The sequence below is a fragment of the Brachypodium distachyon genome, chromosome 1 (assembly GCF_000005505.3).
Source record: "Brachypodium distachyon strain Bd21 chromosome 1, Brachypodium_distachyon_v3.0, whole genome shotgun sequence".
Taxonomy (NCBI): Eukaryota; Viridiplantae; Streptophyta; class Magnoliopsida; order Poales; family Poaceae; genus Brachypodium; species Brachypodium distachyon.
Genome location: NC_016131.3, coordinates 14,145,954 through 14,169,107, shown reverse-complemented (window position 1 = coordinate 14,169,107; position 23,154 = coordinate 14,145,954). Strand labels below are relative to the sequence as shown.

The window sequence follows — 23,154 nt, the reverse complement described above, 5'->3', positions numbered from 1 at the left end:
ACAGCAAAATACTTTTCCAGTGGACAAAGATACATGCCTCAACTGCAAGAAGACCGGGCATTACAAGAAAAATTGCCCGGAATGGCTAAACTCAATCATGGCAAAGAATGGTATAAACTCCATTTCCTTTGTAAATGAATCCTTGTATACGCAGTTTTCGAAATCTACTTGGTGGATTGACTCTGGTGCAACTGTTCATGTTGCAAATTCTTTACAGGGATTCCTTTCGACGCGGACTACGCAAAGAACGAAAGATGCATTGAAGTTGCAAATGGAGTCCAGGCAGACGTAGAAGCTGTCGGCGACATCTCCTTGGAGCTTCCCGATGGATTCACGATCCTGCATAGAGATGTGTTTTATGTTCCTTCATTACACAGAAACTTGATTAGTGTATCATGTTTGGACAAAGTTGATTATGAATGTCATTTTGGACATGGCAAGTATGCCATATAGTTTAATAATGATTGTGTGGGTGTTGCCTTCCTTCACAATGAGCTTTATTTATTATCCATACATGAAAAGTATATTAATTCTGTGTGTAAAGTGAATGAACATGTTGCCGCGTCGGAGAAAGTACAAAAGAAAACAAAAAGAGGACTAATGAATCATCGAAATTTTGGCACTGTCGTTTAGGCCATATTTCGAGGGGGAGGATAGAAAGACTTGTTAAAACAGAAATTCTTCCTCCATTAGAGTTCTCCGAAATAGAGCAATGCGTAGATTGCATTAAAGGAAACTATGTAAAATAAATAAAAAAGGGTGCAATACGTACCACCAGCACACTCGAAGTTATTCACACTGACATTTGTGGATCATTTCTTGTGAAAAGTGTGGATGATTATGATGCGTTTATAACATTCACAGACGACTACTCCCGTTATGGTTACATTTATCCAATAAAACAAAGGTCAGAAGCATTGGATAAATTTAAAATATTCAAGACTGAAGTTGAAAATCGGCATGATAAAAAGATAAAGATAGTAAGATCCGACCGGGGGGGGGGGGGGAGTACTACGGTCGGCACACCCCATATGGCCAAGTCCCTGGACCTTTTGCAAGGTTCGTACAGGAGACTGGAATAGTTGTCCAGTATTCAATGTCGGGCGAGCCTCAGCAAAATGGAGTAGCTGAAAGGTGTAACCGTACCCTTATGGATATGGTGCGCAGTATGATGAGTTATTCCACATTACCATCGAGATTGTGGATGGAGGCATTAAAAACCACCATTCACATTCTCAATAGAGTGCCAAGCAAGTCGGTGCCCAAAACACCGTACGAGCTGTGGACAGGAAGAGTGTCCTATCTACAACACCTGCGGGGGTGGGGGAGCCCAGCTGAGGCCAAAGTGTTTAATCCAAATATTGCAAAATTGGATACCAAGACAGTGAGTTGCCATTTCATTGGCTACCCTGAAAGATCAAAAGGTTTTCGTTTCTACTGTCCAGACAGATAAACAGAGTTTGTGGAAACGAGACACACTATCTTCTTAAAGGACGAAATGATGAGGGGGAGCACGGTAGCTCGGAAAGTTGATCTTGAGGAGAAGAGGGTGCATGCACCTAATCCGATGACTCAGGAGAAATTCTTTACACTACCTCTTGTTGACGCACCGACAATCTCTGAGATTGTGGTGCCGACACCTGTTGCAACTCCACACATGGCAACACTGAGTGAAGGTCCGGAACCTGTCCATCAGGAGCCGACTCAACCCATTGTTGCACATGAAAGGGAGGTGCAGCAGCCTGAACATGCGCCACATGTAGAGACACAGAACGTGCTAGAAATTGAGGGGCCTAGAAGGTCTCAAAGAGTTAAAAAGTCTGCCATTCCAAAAGATTATAAAGTTTATAATACAAAACGAGTTCATATGGAGAATGATCCCACTTCATATGAAGAAGCCATGAGTAGTTCTCACTCATTGAAGTGGCTGGAGGCCATGAAAGATGAGATGAGATCGATGAGTTCCAACGAAGTTTGGGACTTAGAGGAAGTTCCTAAAGGAGCCAAAACGGTAGGCTGTAAATGGGTCTACAAATATGACTCTAGAGGGAATATAGAAAAATACAAAGTACGACTCGTGGCAAAAGGATTTACACAAAGAGAAGGAATAGATTACAATGAGACATTTTCACCAGTCTCATGCAAAGATTTCTTCAGAATAATAATGGCACTAGTGGCGCATTTTGATTTAGAGCTACATCAGATGGATGTAAAGATGGCATTTCTAAACGGAGATTTAGAAGAAAAGGTCTACATGAAACATCCAAGAGTTTTATCATGGAAGGCAAGGAAAACATGGGATGCCGCCTAAAGAAATCCATTTATGGATTAAAACAAGCCTTTAGACAGTGGTATCTAAAGTTTAATGAGACGATTAAGAAATTTTGGTTTAAAGAGAATGTTGAGGACAACTGCGTTTATGCAAAGTTTAAAAGTGGGAAATATATTTTCCTACTTTTGTATGTGGATGATATCCTGCTTGCTAGCAGCGACGTCAGTCTACTACTAGAAACAAAGAAGTTTTTGTGCTCAAATTTTGATATGATAGATCTTGGTGAAGCGTCATATATCTTAGGCATAGAAATTCACCGAGATAGGAAAAATGGGGTTCTAGGACTATCGCAAAAGGCATATTTAGAAAAGATTCTAAAGAAATACAAGATACATGCGAGCAATGCCACACCTGCTCCTATAGTCAAGAGCGACAGTTTTGGGAAATTTCAATGTCCCAAAAGTCAATATGAGATCGATCAAATGAAAGGGGTCCATATGCTTCGGCTGTTGGAAGCCTACAGTATGCACAAGTGTGCACTCGTCCTGACTTAGCTTTTATCACCGGGGTACTCGGTAGATATCAAGAAAATTCACGTCAGGATATGTATTCACTCTCACAGGCGGGGCTATTTCGTGGAGAAGCTCCAAACAGTCAATAGTTGCATCATCCACGATGTATGTAGAATTTATGGCATGTTATGAGGCCACGGGGCAGGCGATATGGTTAAAGAAATTTATACCCGACTTAAAAGTAGTGGATTGTATCGACAAATCACTAAAGATGTACTGCGATAATCAGCCCGCAATATTTTATACTCACAACAACAAGTCGAGTAATGCTACCAAACCAATAGAGATAAAGTATTATGTTGTGAAAAATGAAATCCAAGATCACACTATAAGTCTCGAGCATATAAGGACAAAAGATATGCTTGCGGATCCGCTTACGAAAGGCCTACCACCTAGTGTGTTCAAGAAACACTTAGCCGGCTTGGGTTTAAGGAAAAGCCTATGATTCCTGATAAAGAATGGCCCGAAAAGAACAGAATTTGTTTCAACATGGAAAGGTATGTCGTAGCTGTCTGATTCTATCAGCAATTGAGCTGAGACAATGAAACATGCTCTACGTACTAATCGGTGGTGAAACGAGTAAAGTAAAAAGTACACAGTTAAAAGAAAAGTTGAGATCAAGGAGGAGAATGTTAGAGTGATCTCCTACCGTGTGGGCCCAACGGCCCACCGGGCCTAGATCTGACGCCCTGATCGGGGCGCCCAACCCAATATGGTTGGCGGGCCCCTGTCGCGCTGCACTATATAAAGAGGTGGGGTCCGAGGCACGTACTACGAGGTTCACTGCATTGCAGTCCACCCCACCAAAATGACCCTACCGATCTAGGGCTTGCGCAGACAGCGACGGGAAGCTCCGTGCGCCGCCGCCGACGCCGTCGCTCCGCGCCGCCGTATCTCCCTCGCCGTCGCTCTCTCACCGTCGACATGGCCGCGCCGTCGAGTTCCTCGTCGTCAGGGACGGAGCCAGGCCTGGTGCTACCGGTGCTATAGCATCGGCCTGGCAAGGATGCTCACAAGAGGATTCATCAAGTATTTAGTTTATTAGTATGTAAAATCCACGTGTATAGCACCATTAGTCCTATCTTAGCACCATCCTTGTCCGGTTTCTAGCTCCGCCACTGCTTGTCGTCCCAGGAAGCCTAGTTTTGAAAAACAGACCGGACCGGCGGTCTAACCGGAAAAAACCGAAACCAGAGCCTTCTGCGGTTTGTTTAGCGCACTGGACCGGGCCACCCGGACCGGGGAAAAACGGGTGAACCGGCAGAACCGGACGGTTTGGCTCGAACCGCCCGTTTCAGTGCCCGTTCCGAAAATAGCTTCTCATCTCCCCACGAATCCACGGTTCAGTTTCAATCTCTGTCTCTCCCCCGTCTCCCCTTCGTTCCGCCGCCGCCGGGCCGCCGCTCGTTCCTTAGCTCTCAGCCCCGGCGCGACCAGATCCGGCGCCGCCCCACCGCTTCCGCGCCTCTCCGCCACCAGCCGACCAGCAGCGCCCAGCCTCTCCGCCACCAGCGCCGCCACGCCTCTCCACTGTTTGTGCACGTGCTCCAGCGGCAGGGCGCCGGCTTCGTGAGGCGCAGCTCCAGGTTCCGCGGGGTCACCCTGCACAAGTGCGGCAAGTGGGAGGCCAGGATCGGCCAGCTCACGGATTGGTAATTAACGACCTTGCGGTTCTGCTATACTTACTAATCCATCCAATCCATTTCATTCCACGATCAATTCCGCAAAATGTGTTCATTTGAGCTCGGAATGTGATTTAGCTTGTTGCCGTGGCTTGATGATTCATCTCATGGTCAGTAAATTAAAAAAAACCAACACATTAGGGGCCAGTGTTTCCCTTCGATACCGATTTACGTTTTACTTACTAAAAACCAGTGTGCGGTTGCTGCCGAATAAACGCGAAACTGACGAGAAGGGCTCTCGGTCAGGCCAGCGTGGCAAGACACCATGGCAATGCAACTGAACCACCGTGGCAAGACACCGCAGGCAGCGCAAGCGGCGGCGCTTGGTCGCGAGCAGGCGCGCGCGGGGGTGCGCAGAGGCACGCGGGGGCGGGCGCAGGCCGCGCAAGCGGCGGCGCGCGGTCGCTGGCAGAGGCACGCGGGCGCAGGCAGCGGCGCGCGGGGGCGGGCGGGCGCGAGAGGCGGCACGCGCGCGGGCGCGCACAGAGCGAGCGGCGCGCGGAGGGCGGCCTGGAGCGGCGTGGCTCTGGGAGCGGGGCCGCGGGCACAGGCCGCGCAAAGCGGCGGTGCGCGGGTCGGGGCGAGGGGCGGCGGGCGGTCCCGAGCAGAGGCGTGTGGGGGCAGGCTCGCGGGGGCGGGGGCGGGCAGAGGCTCGCGGGGGCGGGGGCGCGGGCGCAGGCAGCGCACTCGGCGGCGCGTGGGGGCGTGCGGGCGCGAGCAGAAGCGCGCGGGCGCGCGGAGGGCGGCCGGTAGCGGCGGCCGGAGCATCGGCTCTACATGGCGGCGAGCAGCTTCGGTTGGGGAAGTAGAGGAAACAGAGAAGGATGCAGAGCTTCAGGAGCCAGTGTCAATTGCCACGTTGTCGCGACACGTTGGACTGACCGGTGGATCCGCTGCGTCAGAAATGGGTTTAGACGCTAGCAAGCGAGGAGTTAAATATATCCAATAATTTTTAATAAATAAAACATAAATCGGTACCGAAGTGAAACTCCAACCTCTAATACGGTGGTTCCAGCAATCTCGTTCTGAATTCCTGCAAGTCAAATTTTACCTTGCCCCATGCTTGAGTTTATCTGCTGTTCTTGACTATGTGGCTGTGTGACTTTTTGTTTTTCCTGGAACTTCTGTACTCCGTATGAGAATAATGAGACGAGTAAATTATTGTGTGCACTATTATTCATATTTGGCAGCATATTAGGAGCATGTTTTTTTTTTATCTTTTTGCAATATTTAGTTAAAAATATATTATTTTATATCTTAAAAAACCACACCGGTTCAACCGGGTGAATCTGCGGTTCGACCTGAAAAACCTAAACCGAGAGCCTCGCCCGTTCGATCACCGGTCCGGTTTTCAAAACTAGGCCAGGAAAAAGATACACATCCCTCTTCCGCTCCTCTCTCTCCCAATCCCATACCCGAACCTCAAGATGATCCACAGAGAACAGTTTTACCGGCTAGATCTACTCTAGAGATTCTAACAGATATATCCTTACTTTAAGCGCTTCCATTGATTCCATATCCACAGAAAGCACGACACACCTTCGACACCCTTCGCAGGCCTGGATACGTTTTTTAGGTGTTTTTAGTAATGAGACTTGGATACGTAGTTTCTGTGCTTGCATGGTCTGTGTCCCGGCCAGTTCTAGCCGCCAACATCAATCAATCTGCACTGCACGATGCACATAAAGGCGCATTTCTATATCCATGCATATGGCTCGATCGAGTCAAGACGCCGTACGTACATAGAAGACGACAATTGTAGCAACATAATCTTCGCTACATGCATATGCATGCATGCAGGCCCCTAATGCTGACTACTCCGTACTACTCTAGCTGCTGGTTTAGTGATCACCGGCGAAATTAACTAGTGGCCTCCGCTGTTCATGTCTAGTGTAGCTCGGTAGCTCAAACTATTCATGGACGGGTCGACCGATCTCGCTTTTGTTGATTCGAGTGCTGAAAACGTACTTCGTCCAATAAGCAACGATCGAATATATACTCGATCCGGTAGTTTGTTTTGACTTGTGCACCCGTGCATACGTGGCGCGGCCGCGTGCAGACAATCGATATTCCCCTGTGCCCGCCGGCGCCGTCAGGATCGGACACACGAGCATGTGCATTGTCCTCCTGTCCTGCATGCCTACGTGGACACACAATTTATATGCATGCATGCGATGCATGGACCCAAAAAGGGCAGCAGTATAGCAGGAGAGCATAGAGTTAATCAATCCGACTCTTTGGCTAGCTAGCTCAACATATTTCTTGTTCCCCGGTAGCACCAAAAGCGTGGCAACAAAGGATCGATCGATCGAGTCTCAATTAATTGGGTCCACGTGTTGCGCTGCCGGAGCGCCGGCGGTGCGTGCGAACGCCGCACCGACGTATCGCATGGCATCGCACGTGAGGACCTGATCGAGGTGGCCGGATTCACTGCACCTAAAATATACGGTCCAAAAGCGTTGGTGCTTCTACGTCAACTTCATATGTAAATGGGAGAAGTGTTTTTAAGATTGATATAAACATCAAAAGTTGAACATAAATCGAAACAAACAGGGCCACCCCGGCCACCGCTCATCTGCTTTTCCACGCGATAATTGTTCCACCAAAAGGCGCATAGCAGGGATTGATCCGGCCGGCAGCGCGATCGAGCCAAGTTAGTGCGCCTGTGCGCCCATGATAAAATCCAACGCACGTACGCTCCCGGGAAAAACCAGCGCGACTCACTTACTAACTAGCTATACAATTAACTCACTTAACTAGCTCCGGCAGCAATGGTGCTTGCGGTGGCCGCCGCTCTCGATCAGCGGCGTTTGTCGCTGCTTGTCTTCGTGAGCACGGTCTTCCTGATCTCGGCGCCGCTCTCCGCGGCGTCGGCGCCGTGGACGTTCTGGCCGCCGGCGCCGGCGAGAGGAGACGAGGGGTGCTTAAGCTGGCGGGTGATGGTGGAGGCCAACAACGCCAAGAACTGGCGCACAGTGCCGGCGCCCTGCATCCCCTACGTCTACAACTACATGTCCCCCGTCTGGGGCCAGTACGCCCGTGACGTTGCCAGCGCCGTGGACCAGATGCTCGCCTATGCCGGCACCGACACCGCCGCTGACAACGGGCTCGACGCGTGGGTCCTCGACGTCGACGACACCTGCCTCTCCAATCTGCCCTACTACCAGGCCAACCACTTCGGGTACATACATATGCTAGCTCCGTTCCATATTAAATGTCGTTGATTTAGTACAACTCGAAACGTAATATGGGAGGCATGCACGTCCTAATGCATGGATAACCGTTGGATGCATGTGGATATGATTGGTGGAGCTTTGCTTGTTTGCATGAGTGCGTGCAGGGCGTATGATCCGGCGGCGTTCAGGGCGTGGGCGAGCAAGGGGATCTGCCCTGGGATACCGGCCATGGTAAAGCTGTTCTGGACGCTGAAAGGAAGGGGGTTTAAAGTGTTCTTGCTGTCCGGAAGAGCCGAGGAGACCCTGGCCGCGCCCACGGCCAGCAACCTTGCCGCCGCCGGCTTCGCGGGCTACGACCGCCTCATCCTCAGGTAAATCACCGAACAAAGAACCTGCCTGATGGACCAAGCCCAAGCCCAGCACAAAAGAGTAGCTATAGTAGCAGGCCTGGAAAAAATGAAATCAACAGCGCTCCAACCAACCACTCCTAGGAAATCCCTGAAAAAAAAACCAACAAGGTATTTCAACACGTTTTGATTTCTGGACCGACCGTGGTGTTCGTATTGTCACGTATCGGCGTGGACCCCGATCGTACTGCATTACGTACTAGACATTCCTAGGACGCATCACGCTCAGTCGACACGAAAATTCGTCAGCACCAAATTAACGGATAAACGATCGGTCAGCAGATAGCAGCACAGTGCAATCGTACGTACGAACGTATACGTGTTTGTAGTCTCTGTTCTATCACAGCAGCTCGAATGCAATTTTTTATCCACAGAGCTTATAATATTTGTGTGTGCAGGGGCGTGGGTCACCGGGGCGAGAGCTCGGTGGAGTTCAAGTCGGCGATGAGGCGGCGGCTGGAGGAAGAAGAAGGGTACAGGATCCGGGGCAACGTGGGCGACCAGTGGAGCGATCTCCAGGGCCATTCCACCGGCGACCGCGTCTTCAAAGTGCCCAACCCCATGTACTTCGTCCCCTGATGATCCAGTGATATCCATATCCATCCATCATCCTAATTCCTAATTAAACTCCTAATCATCTACTGCATCGCTTATTCGAGGCATGATGTAATTACTGCTTGATCGCGCATCCATGCATGCGTGCTTATCCGGACAGGGCCAGAGAATTAACTGCATGCCAAATTTAAAGAAAGCAATATGAAGCAAGGAGTAAACAAGGTTTCGATCCGCTTATTCTAAATAAGCACAGCGCTCCAACCAAGGCCCAAAACTATTCTAAAAAAACAAGGCCCAAAACCCTGAAAAAACAACAACAAGGTATTTCGACACGTTTTGATTTCTCGACCGATCGTGGCGTACGTAGTGTCACGTTTATCAACGTGGACCCCGATCGTACTGCATTGCGTACTAGACATTCCTAGCCTCCCAGGACGCATCACGCTCACTCGACACAAAAATTCGTCCGCACCAAATCCATACCTATCTAAAAAATACGAACCGTTTTCTTCACCGTTGTCTGTCAAACTTTCTAAAAAAATTGTGGGTCCACCAAGATTGCATGTATATTAGGCCTACTAAGCCGGATGGCCCATTACCTCCACCGAATTAGACTGGAACTCTGCGAGGAAATCCATCGCCAGCGGGATCGTTACGATAGACGGGCAGCAACTCCGAATCTGACGACAAGGGATCGAAGCCACGGCCGTCCCATCTGTGTCCCAGGCGCGGCCACGGCTGGTCCCCTCTTCCGCTTCTCAGCCACGGCCGTCTTCTCTTAGGGCTAAATTACACGAGGGGATGGCGAATTGTTAGAAGAAACTGATGAGACACACTGCGAGAGAGAATGGTGGCGGCGCCTAGGACATAGTAGAGAGAACGAGAGATGATGGCCGAGTGTAGAATGGGAGATGGGAGAAAGCGCCTCGACGCTTTTCTTCTGTGAGCCTGACTGAACGAGAGAGATGGCCAAACATGCCAAGTTGATGAGTCATCGAGTCAGGGCTACTGGCCCAATTTGCACTTGGTTTTTATTTATTTTTTACAGCAGGGTTCATTCGTTAATCCTTATTGCATCAAAGAGTCCCCATTTCGTTAAAAAAATATCAAAGAGTCCACATATTATATAATAAAAATAATATTTATTTAATTAAAATATTAACTGAGCGACCCATCGGGTATCCATGGGTATAAACATATACCAATACTCTATCCATGACTAATCGGGCGAGCATCGGGTATACCCATGGGCGTTAACGTCGACCCAAATCCGACCCAAATCGGATATCCGCGGGCAAGTTGCCACATTTAATACTTGCCGGCCATATAAGACGGACTATAGCCGCCATGCAGAGACAGGACTACGAGCAGACAGATAGTCGAGAGACCAACGACGTCAAGTCGTCTGAATTGACCACAAGCCAGATCCGCAGAACAAGTCGATCAAATAATTGGAAAAAAAAAATTACACGCGCACTGCCAGTTTATTAATTAGGCTTGATTTAATCTAATATTGATAAGTTCCTTCAGAAAACCAGGAAAATCAGAATATGCATACTCAATAATCAAATGTCTATACTCATAATTCAGCTGCTAAAACATAAATTTGTTGTCCTTTCTAACTCTTTGTTTTAACGGCTGAAGTGAGATAGTGGAGAGAACTAAAAAAATTAAGTACCCAGGAAAAATCAGAATAGGCATACTCACCAAAATAATCAAATGTCTTTACTCATAAACGAACATCCTGCTGCCAAAATATAAATTTGTTGCCTCTTCTAACTTTTTGTTTTAACGGTTGAAGTGAGATAGTGGAGAAAACTAAAAAAATTAAGTGATTCCGTCTCAAAACTTTTTTGACCGGGTAATGTTACATAATTTTCAGAAGGAAGTTTGTTGTTCTATTTTGAGAGACTAGAGTACAGAGACACAATTTTCGGAAGAAATCTTTTTTAAAGGAATATTTGGTGATCGTTAAAGAAGAGTAAAGAGAGTTTTTGATGCATGTTTTTTAATGTATCATTTATTTTGTTGTTCCGTTGCAACGCACCGGCATTTCAGCCAGTTAACAGATAAGCGATCGGTCAGCAGCAGTGTAATCGACTAATCGTACGTACGAACGTATACGTGTTTGTAGTCTCTGTTCTGTCACAGTAGCTCGAATGCAAATTTTTATCCACATAATATGAATCTGACGGAGAGCTTAATTATAATATTTGTGTGTGCAGGGGCGTGGGTCACCGGGGCGAGAGGTCGGTGGAGTTCAAGTCGGCGATGAGGCGGCGGCTGGAGGAAGAAGAAGGGTACCGGATCCGGGGCAACGTGGGCGACCAGTGGAGCGACCTCCAGGGCCCCTCCACCGGCGACCGCGTCTTCAAAGTCCCCAACCCCATGTACTTCGTCCCCTGATTATCCTAAATTCTTAATCTCATGTACTACCGCGCGCTTATTCGAGGCATGATGTAATTACTTGCTTGATCGCGCATCCATGCATGCTTATCCGGCCAGGGCCAGAGAATTAACTGCATGCCAAATTTAAAGAAAGCAATATGAAGCAAGGAGTAAATAAGGTTTCGATCCGGGGATCCATGATGCTTATCTCCTATTCTCCTTTCATGCGGGAACAATGTGACGGCCACGATTTATCGGCTGGCGTGTGCGTTCGCTATGTGTGTGTGGAGTACTCTACTTACTTAATCCGGGCGCTAGCTAGCTCGCACCGATCGATCTCTCGCACCCGTCCAAAGCTTTGGGTTTGGACTCTAGCTACAGCTGCCGTTGCATCACCACCTGCCTACCTCACCGGCCTACGCTACTCCTACTCCAGCCCGCGTATACATACATATCTTTTCTTCCCAAGTCCCAACGTACAATTCCCCTTCCATTCTCCATTCCTTCGCGCATACATCACTTTACTCTACTCTGCATACAAAACCAGAGATATAGATCAGCTAGAGCGAGATCGGCCGGCGGCCATGGTGAGCGTGGCGGTGCTCAAGGCGGCGGCGGCCGTGTGCGCCGTGCTGGCGTCCACGCTGGCGGTGTATTTGTACAGGGTCCTGTGGCTGGTGCCCGAGAGGCTCCGCCGCCAGCTGCGAGCGCAGGGGATCGCCGGGCCGCCGCCGTCCTTCCCTTACGGCAACCTCGCCGACATGAGGAAGGCGTCCGCCGAGGCCAAACGGACGTCGTCGTCGTCGATCGGCGTCGGCGGCGGCGGCGGTAGTATCGTGCACGACTACCGCCCCGCCGTGTTCCCCTTCTACGAGACTTGGAGGAAGCAGTACGGTGCGTGCATTCAAACATCCATATCTCTTGATCTCTCTAAATCTCTCTGTCGATTAATTGATCGATAGGCCTTTTGCTCACATGCACATGGTACGATTAGGAATTTGGTAGTACGTGGGATTTATCAGCTGGTTAATTATTGCGCGTTTAATTCGGTCCATCTGTGCGGCTCATGTCGGTAGAGATTTCTGTACTGTATAGATATCCATGCACGATTTCATATCTGGCCCGTTGATTATTTGTTCTCGCCACAAGACAAACGAGCAAACAGTACTACGTGCTTTATTACATTGTTATAAGTTAAGTTGAAAGGCGAGGGAATTTTAGTCGCTATTTCTTATCGATCGATCATCATCATTTTGATTGATGCAAACCGATCGATCATATCGATACGTATATATTCGGGGATGCCTTTTTGATTTTCTACTATAGCTAGGTAGGTTCGGGATAAAGGCAAATAATAATTGAGACGAATCGGGACGGAAATTATTGTGTAAGGAGCCGTAGGTACGATCTGCCTGCACACAAATAGCAAAAAGGACGGTCTAAAAGAGGAAACAAATAATTGTGCCAGGGGATTGCTGACCGTATGCGATCTTCTAGCCAGGCGTATTCAAATTATGCATGCACACGCCTCATGTTTTTTTTTCTTTTTTGCGGGGACACACGCCTTATGTCTGTGTACAGAAATCATGTCTGTACATATCAAAATGATTGATATGCCTCGTGTATAGTATATTTCACAGTCATGCTTATTTGCTCGATCTCCCAAAAGATAAGAGATAATCATTGCGTATCCAAAGCGATTGATGCTTCTTATCTTAATTTACATACTCCAAAGGCAAAAAAGGTTACTGACCGGAGTTTATACTCGATCAATCATTCATCAGCAACCATCCTGCCGGTGGCTGCTAGCTAGCTTGGCGGCTGAACTCACCAATGCAGCCGCATAGCGACAAGGGAGCGCTCTCGCTCTCACCGACGTGTGGGCCCGCGTAAAAGCGAGGCATAGGGAATTGCGGCAGCTTCTGCTGTTCTGGCTTGTCCTGACGCGTGAGTTGCATGCATGCATTGCATTGCATGCAGGCCGGAGTTTTGAGTTTTGGGCCTTGTTTTGATGGGCTGTGGTTAATTTGCATGGATGGATAACAGGCCCGGTGTTCACGTACTCGGTGGGCAACATGGTGTTCCTGCACGTGAGCGATGCGGCCATGGTCCGGGACGTGTGCCTGTGCGTGTCCCTGGAGCTGGGCAAGAGCACCTACAACAAGGCCACACACCGGCCCCTCTTCGGCGACGGCATCCTCAAGTCCAACGGCGCCTCCTGGTCCCGCCAGCGCAAGCTCATCGCCCCCCATTTCTTCCCCGACAAAGTCAAGGTACACACATATTACAACTTCACTCACACATCCATCCCTACATTCCTATATAGTACTCCAGATCAATCTTAATGTTTGCATTTAATCAATCAGGGTATGGTGGAGCTGATGGTGGGCTCGGCGAGGGCGCTGGTGATGGCGTGGGAGGAGAGGGTGACGGCGGCAGCGGCGAATGGCGGCTGCGAGGTGGAGCTGAAGGTGGACGACGACATCAGGGCCTACTCGGCGGACGTGATCTCCAGGGCGTGCTTCGGGAGCAGCTACGACAAGGGCAAGGAGATCTTCGCGGCCATCCGTGAGCTCCAGAAGACGGTCTCCAAGCCCAACCTTCTCGCTGAGATGCTCACCGGAGGCCTCCTCCACAACAACCGGGACGCGTGGCGGCTCAACCGCAGCGTGGGCAAGCTGATCCTCGACACCGTTAATGCAACCGAGAAGGAGGAGAACAACCTTCTGAATGCCATGCTCCGTAGCGCGGCTGCTGCCGCCGAGGCCGGAGAAGGAGATGGAGAAGGCGGCGGTGGGCTGAGCAAGGCTGCGGCGGAGGATTTTGTTGTCGATAACTGTAAGAACATCTATTTCGCTGGGTACGAGAGCACGGCCATCACGGCGGCCTGGTGCCTCATGCTCCTCGCCCTGCACCCGGACTGGCAGCGCCGGGTGCGCGGCGAGGTGCTTTGCGAGCTCCCCGACGACGGCACGGCTACTCTCCCAGACTCCTCCTCCCTCCAGAAGATGAAGCAGGTAATCTAATTAACTCATAGTGATCTTATATACTACATGCATGCAAATATGCAATATGCATTACATTGGGGTTTTGGGTTTTGACCGAGGTCTCATCGTGTCTCTTTGATGTAGCTGACGATGGTGATCCAGGAGACTTTAAGGCTATACCCGGCAGGGTCGGTGGTGTCGCGGCAGGCGCTGCCGCGGGACGGGGTGACCCTGGGCGGGGTACGGGTGCCGGGGGGAGTGAACGTGTACGTGCCAGTGTCCACGGTGCACCTGGACGAGACCCTTTGGGGGAGCCGCGCGCTGGAGTTCGACCCGGCCCGGTTCGCGGCGGGCTCCGGCTCAACCGCCCCGCACATGTACCTGCCGTTCGGGGCCGGCGCACGGTCCTGCCTCGGCCAAGGGTTCGCCATGGCCGAGCTCAAAGTCCTGCTGGCGCTCGTGCTGGCCAGGTTCGAGGTGAGGCTGTCACCGGCTTACGTGCACTCTCCGGTGCTCAGGCTCGTTGTAGAGCCGGAGCACGGCGTCAGGCTCCTGCTCACGCGCGTGCGTGCGTAGAGTGGCCTAGCTAGGTTGTGATGACCGGATCGAGCTTGATTAATTGGATCGACAATGCGAATATGCGATTGTGTGAGATGTAACCTGAGGTTGAGTTACTAGGGACATTTTTGTGTTTCTTCTCCGCGATGCATGCATTTCTCCTCTTTGCAGATCATGGCCCTGGACGCATGCATCGACGCACATCTGAAACGATATAGCATGGTGCTAGTGCGAAATGACATCACATATCTGAATATCTCCCTAGGAAACCAATGTTGACCATATGTCAGCTGCTGGGCGAAAACCTGGCACGTACTCTACGAAGATTCATACCGTCATACGGTTATTACAGAATACTGGAGGCTCTACATGAGCAAATTGATAGCAATATACTACTCCACTGTCCAGATGATGTGTTATCTGAAAATGAGCCTATTCTAAATCGAAGTCCACGATAGCTGTGACAAACTCATCGGTGACGATTCCTATTGCTGAATCATCGACACCAGATGACATGTTTATCATGTAGAATAAGTTTTCTCAAACTATATGTATATATGTACTCCCGAAATCTAATTAATCATTACATGTTTATCTTTTATAGGCGGACAATTTTAGTGTTGTCATTATATCAGGTAATTAATGTAAGGTGAATAAGATGAGAGATTAGAGGAGGATTGAATAAATGATAAAATTAACTGCATTGAAAATTTAAGGGGAAAACCAAACTCCAATTTATCACTACTTATTTGAAATAGCTGCATGTTTTTTAGAAACGTAGGTAGTGGTAAGCAGTTAGCACAAAGAAGTAAGGTATAGCCAACGTTGGCGTTAATTTCCGTGGTTTCACTAATTCTATTAATAGAGTCTTGCGAAGAAAAACTAAGTAGATCGAGCACAGCAGCGAGTAGAAAAAAAATTAGTACTATAGTTTTTTTTCAAAAATAGCAATGCATACTTGAGCATGTTATAAAATATTTTGGAGAACTATAAAAGAAGATATTTGCAACAAGCCTTCTGGAGAGAATGACAGGTATTTTGTCATGGATTATTGAATTGGAATATTCTAAAAGGCTTGAAAGTATGCTTCAAGAGAAAGACATTTACCATTAAAAAAACACCAGAACATTTATCCATGGTAAGCTAGGAAAAATAATAATCTAGAACAAAATATTTGTGTGGATTATTCTAGACTAAAGATATTTATAGGGGCTGGGTTTGTATGATTGTCACTCAATGACAATCCAAAACTGTTGAATGCAGGAGCAGCAGCATTAACACGAAATCGAGTGGAGTACGCAACACTCAATCGAAACGGTTTGGGCATTTTTTTCCCTTTGAATAAAAAAAATAAAACAAGACCGCATGAAGCCTCAAAACTTTTTTTTGTTTTGGGAATGCAAACTTGCACTAACTAGTAGAGGAAGCAATGTCGCTCGCCACCAAAGAAAATACATCAACATGGGCACCCTCTACAAGCAGAGAGGTTCTCGGACTAAAAGACCTGACAAAATTGGCCAGTTTATGGGCAACACTATTACAGGTTCTGCTACAGGAACAAATAAAAATATAACTAAAGTGAGTACGAAGCAGTTGTTTGTTTTCTTCAATAATCAGAGATGCGGCAGATAAATTTATAGTACGGAACAACAACGCTTCCTTCAACGAAGAGGAGTCGGTCTCCAGTATCACCTTCTGAAGTCCTTTCGTAATGGCCTTTCTAATGCCCCCCATAGCTGCAGCAGCCTCCGCCATGAAAGGATTCAGCAAATTTGGCAGGTTACCAATCCCACAGGCCAAGACACAACCATTCCTGTCTCGAATCACAGCGCCCCAGCCACCATTCCCATTCGCCTTCAAAAAGGATCCATCGGAGTTAATTTTCATCCAGCAGTCTACATGTTTCTTCCACGCCTTTGGTTGCTCAGTTCCCTTATGACTCGAGGAAGAGTGGAAGACACGGTGTCCAGGAACAATCTTCTTTGGTTGTTGATGATAAAAACAAGCAAACCAGGTTAAATTGATGTGTTATGAAATAACTACTTGTAATGTAAACGAATGCATAGAATGAGATATGAAGTTGGAATTCTTATTCACTTTCCGATACATATGCTCTATACCCGATAAAAAATCATAATTTTTCTCTGACATAACTAAAAAATGAGAGTTTGTGTAGATACAACACCAAGATATAACCATTGAAGGAGTTGTATCTAAACATGCTCGTATTTAATGCATACTCCTAACATACGACTATATCTTAGGAGTTGTATCTAAACATGTATTCATTCTCCTAAAATATTTAATGCATACTTCAAATGTATCGTATTTTAGGAGTATGATACAGTCTGAGATACGATACATTGAAAATGCCCTTACAAGGTGCTCCCTCTGATTCTAAATTCTTGTCATTTTTCAAATTTGAACTAAAACAACGATACTAATTTAGGATTGGAGAGAGTAAAATTCAATGGGTTAACTTCAATGAGAAACAATGGGTCTGTTTGGTTCTTGACAATTTGTGCATTGCCAATTTTTGCCAACTATTGGCTACCCAAAAAATTGGCTAGGGATTTGCCAACCCATGGTTGGCCAAAAATTTGGCAAGATTTGTAAAGAAGGGTGCGAAGAAGTTGGCAAGATTCTTTCGACAACCAATTTTTTGGCTACCAACCAAACAAACACCAAAATAACATTGGTTGCCAATTTTTTGGTAGGTCAGGTTTTGTCATGAACTAAACAGCCCCAATAAAACGACAATAAAAAAAACTGATACGACGAGCTAGAAAAAATGATACTCCGTACTAAAACCTTATTCATCACCCCCAACACGCACTGTGAGCCGTTCATCTTGACTACAAGGTCCCCTTCCATCCAGACAGCATATTAAACTGACGAACCATTCTCTCCAGTGAAGCCTTTGTTCAGCTCTCAGTTCACTGAACTTTTGGCTCATTGAGTTTAACATGTCGCGGGTCTCTACATCTCCTTGCGTGATCATTAAACCAAATCCCACCGGAAGAAGACAGATACACGCCGATAGGGGTCCTGCACTTGGGGATTTTTCAAATGACGCATCACGAACAACGAAATTATCATCACAATGCTCAACGTGACCGCAAAAATCTGCAAAAGCATAGCAAGTTTATAAGCACAACGCCCATAGATTGATTAAAGAAGACTTGGCGGAGTGGAGCCGCGAGTTCAGGCCTCGGCTACGCTATACCCCTCGTTTACATCGATGAACCAATGTCATGCGGGGGCTCGGCAAATCGATGCTTTTCAACTACGTCATCGACATGTCTTTTTGTGCATGGCTATCTCCATTGGCATGATTCGAGAGCCTAAGGTTTTCTTTGTCGTGTTTCCTTTGGGCAAATGCTGCCAGAACTCGTTGTATCCATATTTTTTCATTTAATTAAAATGATGTAGGTTGGCTTGTCACGCGGCAGTTCTCCTTAGTATTCAGCACCCAACACGAATCGTGAGCCGTTGGTATTGACTTACACGGCCCGCTTTTCCATTCGGACCACATGTTAACCAACGAACCGTTCTCTTCAATAAAGACTTGTTCAATTCTTCAGTTGGCTCAAACTTTTGGGCCCTTGAGACGTTGACATGTCGCCGGTCTCTACATCTCCTTGCGTGATCATGAAACCAAATCCCACCAAAAGAAGATAGATGCACACCATTGCCATTGTAAGACCCCGGGACCGGAATTATACAATTTAGCCCCAAATTGCTAACCTTTGCATAATTCAAGCCTCAGGTTCTTAACCTACGATAAACACTTCAATACATACATGCATTAATGTGCTCATCGCAGGGTTTTGCAACATGAATATCATTACCAAAACTCTACAGAAGAGAGTAATTACAAAGCTCATACAAGGAGCAGAATAACAATTATTACAAAGAGAGGACACATGTCCCAACATTACATCATTACATCAGCGGAAGTCGAATTATGCCCGAGTACAGACAAGAATACAGCATGGCCTGAAGAGGCTGGAAGCTGGAAGGAAACCCGTCACGAGTCTCAGAACCCTAATCTGGATCTCTTGGCTAAACATCGAATCCAACATCGTGCTCCACGAAGAAGCTAGCGGCTCACCTGCTCTGCTGGAACCTCTGAAGAAAACAACGTTGCAAAGCAACTGAGTACAAAGTACTCGCAAGACTTACGGGGAGATCTATGCTACTATGCAACATGTCTGAAAGGAGGGTAAAGTGGGGTTATGCAGCAGTAGATATCTGGAGAGACACTCTAATAACAACGTCTAATGAGAGGATGAGAAGTGTCTACCAGGTGAAAGTGATTAACCTATTTACTAAATACCAAACAACACAATCCTCATATCACCCCCTCAACACCCTGTGAGGAAGCAATCCAAAGGACACTCACACTTAAGCAGTTTTAAGCATATCCATGATTAAGTCTAATTACTACTAAGGTTTTTGAGATTAAGTTGGTTAAGTTCTCTATGATCAAGTAATGACCAACCAAGTCGTCCATAACCGCGGACCGGTTTTCCGAAAGATTTATCCCTGTAGGGTGCACCAATTTACCCGTACACGTTCGACCAACCCACGAATACCAAGCGTGCTCACAATCAAATGTGCGCTGGCTGGATTGAGCGACACGATGTTTCCAAGTTCCACAACTAATTCAGGGGGACCACCCAACTGAGTCTATCCGAAATGAGAGCCCGGCCGAAGCGTCGTACGGACTCAAGAGTTGCGAGGACAGCTGGTAGTGGTTCAGGGCCCGCAAGATGACCACTCCAGACTAGTGCCGCAATCCTATATGAATGCAAAGTCACCAACAAGTCTCCAACACAACACTAGTGTATATGCGATATGCCAAATGGAACGCCCGAACTATGTGGCCCCTGGAAGAGCTGAGGATCAAGTACTAAGTCGAGGGAGAACCCATATATTCTCTCACGAGCGGTTAGCGTGAAGTTTCTTGGATCGGCGAAAATGAGAACTCAGTCCTTAGGTCGGCGCAAATGGAACAAATCACCAAAGCGTTAGAGCACGGCCTCCCATCGTTGCCTTGTTACAGTTTAAATATCATATCAGAGTTTTAAGAATTGCAATTAAACATAAAGTAGCATGTGGATGTAGCAAATGTGGAACCCCAGATATAAGGACACTAGACTCGGAACTAAGCATGACATCTAATGACCAAGATGTAAGGCAACAACAAACATGTGACATGGTATTGGGACAAGTAACAAGACATAGGGCAATAAGTAGAGCTGACTAATAAGCTATGCAATCCTAGAGGCATCGTGACAAGACTGAGATCGTAACATAATGCAAGATTTGAGGGAGAGGCAATAGGTATAATCAACATGGTCAAGGAAGAGCTGCTTGCCTGGAGTACTCAATTGCCCGGAATTGAGCAAGAATCCTGGAAGAAGAACACAAGTGTATTCGTCGTCGTAGGAATCGAAGACTAGCGAGGAAGAAGCAAATACATCACATAAAAGGAAAGTATAAGCATACAAGATACACATGGTAATTAATATGCGCAATCAAAGAATGATGCGTGACATATGGATGATGCATGTCATATTAAGGATTCCGAAAGTAAATCCGATATATAATTTACCAAGTTAAATGGAGTCCGAAAAATACTACACATAACATCTATACAACTCCATATGCAAGGAATAGAGTTTAATGAATTAACTACACTCAACATTATAGTTGTATCATCATGCATGACAATGACATGAATAGGTGCAACACATGATTTAACAAGAACAACACACCAAACAACCGAGTCAAACGGGGTTGCACACGCCAACGGCAACAAGGTACCTACAACTATCGATACTATCGGTACAATCACGGGCATCTCATACAACACATGAATGTCATCGATCGCAACCTCCAGGTCTACGCCGAAGAACGGTCGATTCACGGGACGGTCGCACATTATACCTTGGACTCGTTGCGGCGTCGCGATGTAGAGGATGTAGTCGACGTAGTCGTTCATGGCACCGGCTCAAAGGTCCTTCGGTCTCTCGGTACGGCAGGCAAGGACTTGGGCAGCGGTGCGTCGAAGCACTTGCGAAGCACACGGAGGCGCTGACCAGCAGGGCCCACACGTCAGGAAATAGCAATTTCCAGAAAAATAGAAAAGACCAAAGGGAGGAAAAGGCACGGGCCTGCTAGACTTGGGCTTGGACATGGGCCAAGGAGGAGGAGCTGGGCCTGCAGGCTGGAGGACAAGACAAGGGGAGCGAGGAGCAGCACGCGGCGGAGGCAGAGAATCGGCACCGGGGCGAGCAAGGGAGCGAGGTGGCGTTCGGGGAAGGGGAGGTGGAGCGGTGCTGCGAGGTGGAGGCGAGCTCGGCGAACGGCGCGCGTGGAGGTGGTCGGAGCAGAGGGGAGCAGGGAAACGGCGGACGGGGGCGACGGAGGGCGTGGTCGCGCGGATTGGCGATAGGCGGCGCACGGCAATGGGCGGCGGCGTGGGGCCGCCAGGCTAGGAGAGCGAAAGGCGCGCGCGCAGGCATGCGAGGTGGAGGCGGCGCCGGCGCAGAGGGAGAGAGGCGCGGGGTGAGCGGCAGGGAGCCACGGGAGAGAGGGCCGCAGGGAGAGGGAGGCGCGCCGGTGGAGAGGGAGCTCGAGGGAGAGATGGCGCAGAGGAAGGAGCTCATGAGGGAGATCGGGAGCAAGAGACAGAGGAGAAAGGGGACCGGGAGGAAGATGGGTGGTGGCAGCGGCTTGGGGAAAGAAGAGGGAGAGAAGAAAAAGCTAGGGATTAGGGTAGCTTTATAGGCTAGGAAACTAGGGTTTGGCTAGATGGGTTGGCTTTAGGCCCAACAAACAATCGCACGCAAATTTTAATTAAACTTTGAGTTATAAAATAGAATAAGAAGAGAGAGTGTGTTGGCTTGACTAGATCCGGAATTAATTTGTCAAACTCAAATTAGGATTTGTACAAAATAGTTTTAGGCTTTCACGAACACACAAAAAGGCAAGCACATGGAACGACAGCTTTTATGCAAACAAAAGTAGTTTCATGTGACATGATGCTAATGACATTGCAAAATGTTGATGATGACATGAGCATGATAACATGATGAAGATAAATAAATTACAAAGCAGTCCAAAAAGGGCTTAAAAGGAAAAGGGTTGCTCTCGGGCTGTTACAGCCATCACCCGATAGGGGTCCTGCACTCAGGGATTTTTCAAATGACGCATCACGAACAACGAAATTATCATCACAATGCTCAACGTGACCGCAAAACTCTGCAAAAGCATAGCAAGTTTATAAGCACAACACCCACAGATTGATTAAAGAAGACTTGGCGGAGCGGAGCCGCGAGGTCAGGCCAATTACGGCGACGGAGAACGCTCCAATTTCAAAGGTAAAAATCGATCCAAGAGCCGCTCCGTTCAGACTCCTCACGATCAGAACAAAAGAAAATTAAGCGTCTCCAACCCATCCAGCAACCAAACACATCCTTAAAAAACGAAATCTTGAATGTATCCAGGAGGCGCGGCGGCTTTGGCGGCAGCTTTGCTAGCACCTGAAGAAGATTTTGAATGATTTCCATGCCATGGGGTCCAGTTGGGCCGGCAGTCGGCGGGCGTCGACACCTTCTCCCATCCCGCTGCACAAGGCGTCCTCCTCAGCTGATCGAGGCCGGCCTATGAAGCAGGGACAGGCCCAGGATTCTGACCGTGGGTATTCAAAATTGTTCTGAAAATTTGCTATTCAAAATTGCAAATATTTGCGTCTCTGATCGAGAGTTTGAGACGTTGTTCTGTTGTGCGCAACGCAGCGCACATGTGAAACCGCGGGATGGCGGAAGCAACAAATCACAGAGCAGCGGTCAAACCAAAGGCGGGGACACCGAGGAGGAGCAGAGTAAATGAGGAAGTAGGAGCAGTCGCTAGGTTTGGGGATTTAGAAGGAGGCGAGGAGATGCGAGGTGTAGATCGACATCAATAAAGGTCGTACGAGACTACATGTATCGAGCATATAGTTCGGTTTTTAGCGATCCAAAATCCTATTTGGAGCATTGGTCCAACTTGGAGGAGGAAGGAGAGAGATGGACTAGTCCATTTTTACACTCAATGCTGGAATACCCTTGATTTTAGTCCCAAAATCTTATTACATGCATACATACATAATACATAATACATAGTATACATATTCATTTTTTTTTTGCAAATTTTGATGGGTATTCAACTCAATAACCTTGAATAAAGCTGAGCCCGCCCATGCTATGAAGAGGTAGGAAGGCCACATGGCCGGAAGGCGGAAAGATCTAACAGATCGATCTAGGCACCGGCGACGAGCCGACGACGAAGAATCGATCCCCACGAGTCTAAAAACCTCGCTCCGTCCTGTTTCTGGATCAGTTCAGCTTGCAAGCGTGACGATCTCGGAACGTAGCGGGCCGGCCGTTTCTGTACTAGGGGTGATCCAATTACTGACTTTGTAGGGCCTCTTTGATCCAAGGATTCTAAAATTCTAGTCTATACGATTTTTTTTTCAACATGGACTCTTTAGTTCAAAGGCAAGAAT

The 23,154-nt window shown here is 47.9% G+C and overlaps 2 protein-coding genes across 2 annotated transcripts; both read left to right on the top strand.

Annotated features, from left to right (window-relative positions):
• Nucleotides 1-7,067: 7,067 nt before the first annotated feature.
• On the top strand, nucleotides 7,068-8,889 carry LOC100828841 (acid phosphatase 1). Its single transcript, XM_003559739.4, has 3 exons — nucleotides 7,068-7,707; nucleotides 7,867-8,073; nucleotides 8,508-8,889. The coding sequence occupies exons 1-3, from the start codon at nucleotides 7,298-7,300 to the stop codon at nucleotides 8,686-8,688; spliced, it is 798 nt and encodes a 265-aa protein (XP_003559787.1). The 5' UTR covers nucleotides 7,068-7,297; the 3' UTR covers nucleotides 8,689-8,889.
• Nucleotides 8,890-11,280: 2,391 nt separating this feature from the next.
• Nucleotides 11,281-14,767, top strand: LOC100828543 (cytochrome P450 714B1). The gene is made up of 4 exons (XM_003559738.4): nucleotides 11,281-11,946; nucleotides 13,099-13,325; nucleotides 13,419-14,069; nucleotides 14,184-14,767. Exons 1-4 carry the CDS (start codon nucleotides 11,637-11,639, stop codon nucleotides 14,613-14,615), a joined length of 1,620 nt encoding a protein of 539 aa, XP_003559786.1. The 5' UTR covers nucleotides 11,281-11,636; the 3' UTR covers nucleotides 14,616-14,767.
• The last annotated feature ends 8,387 nt before the right edge of the window (nucleotides 14,768-23,154 follow it).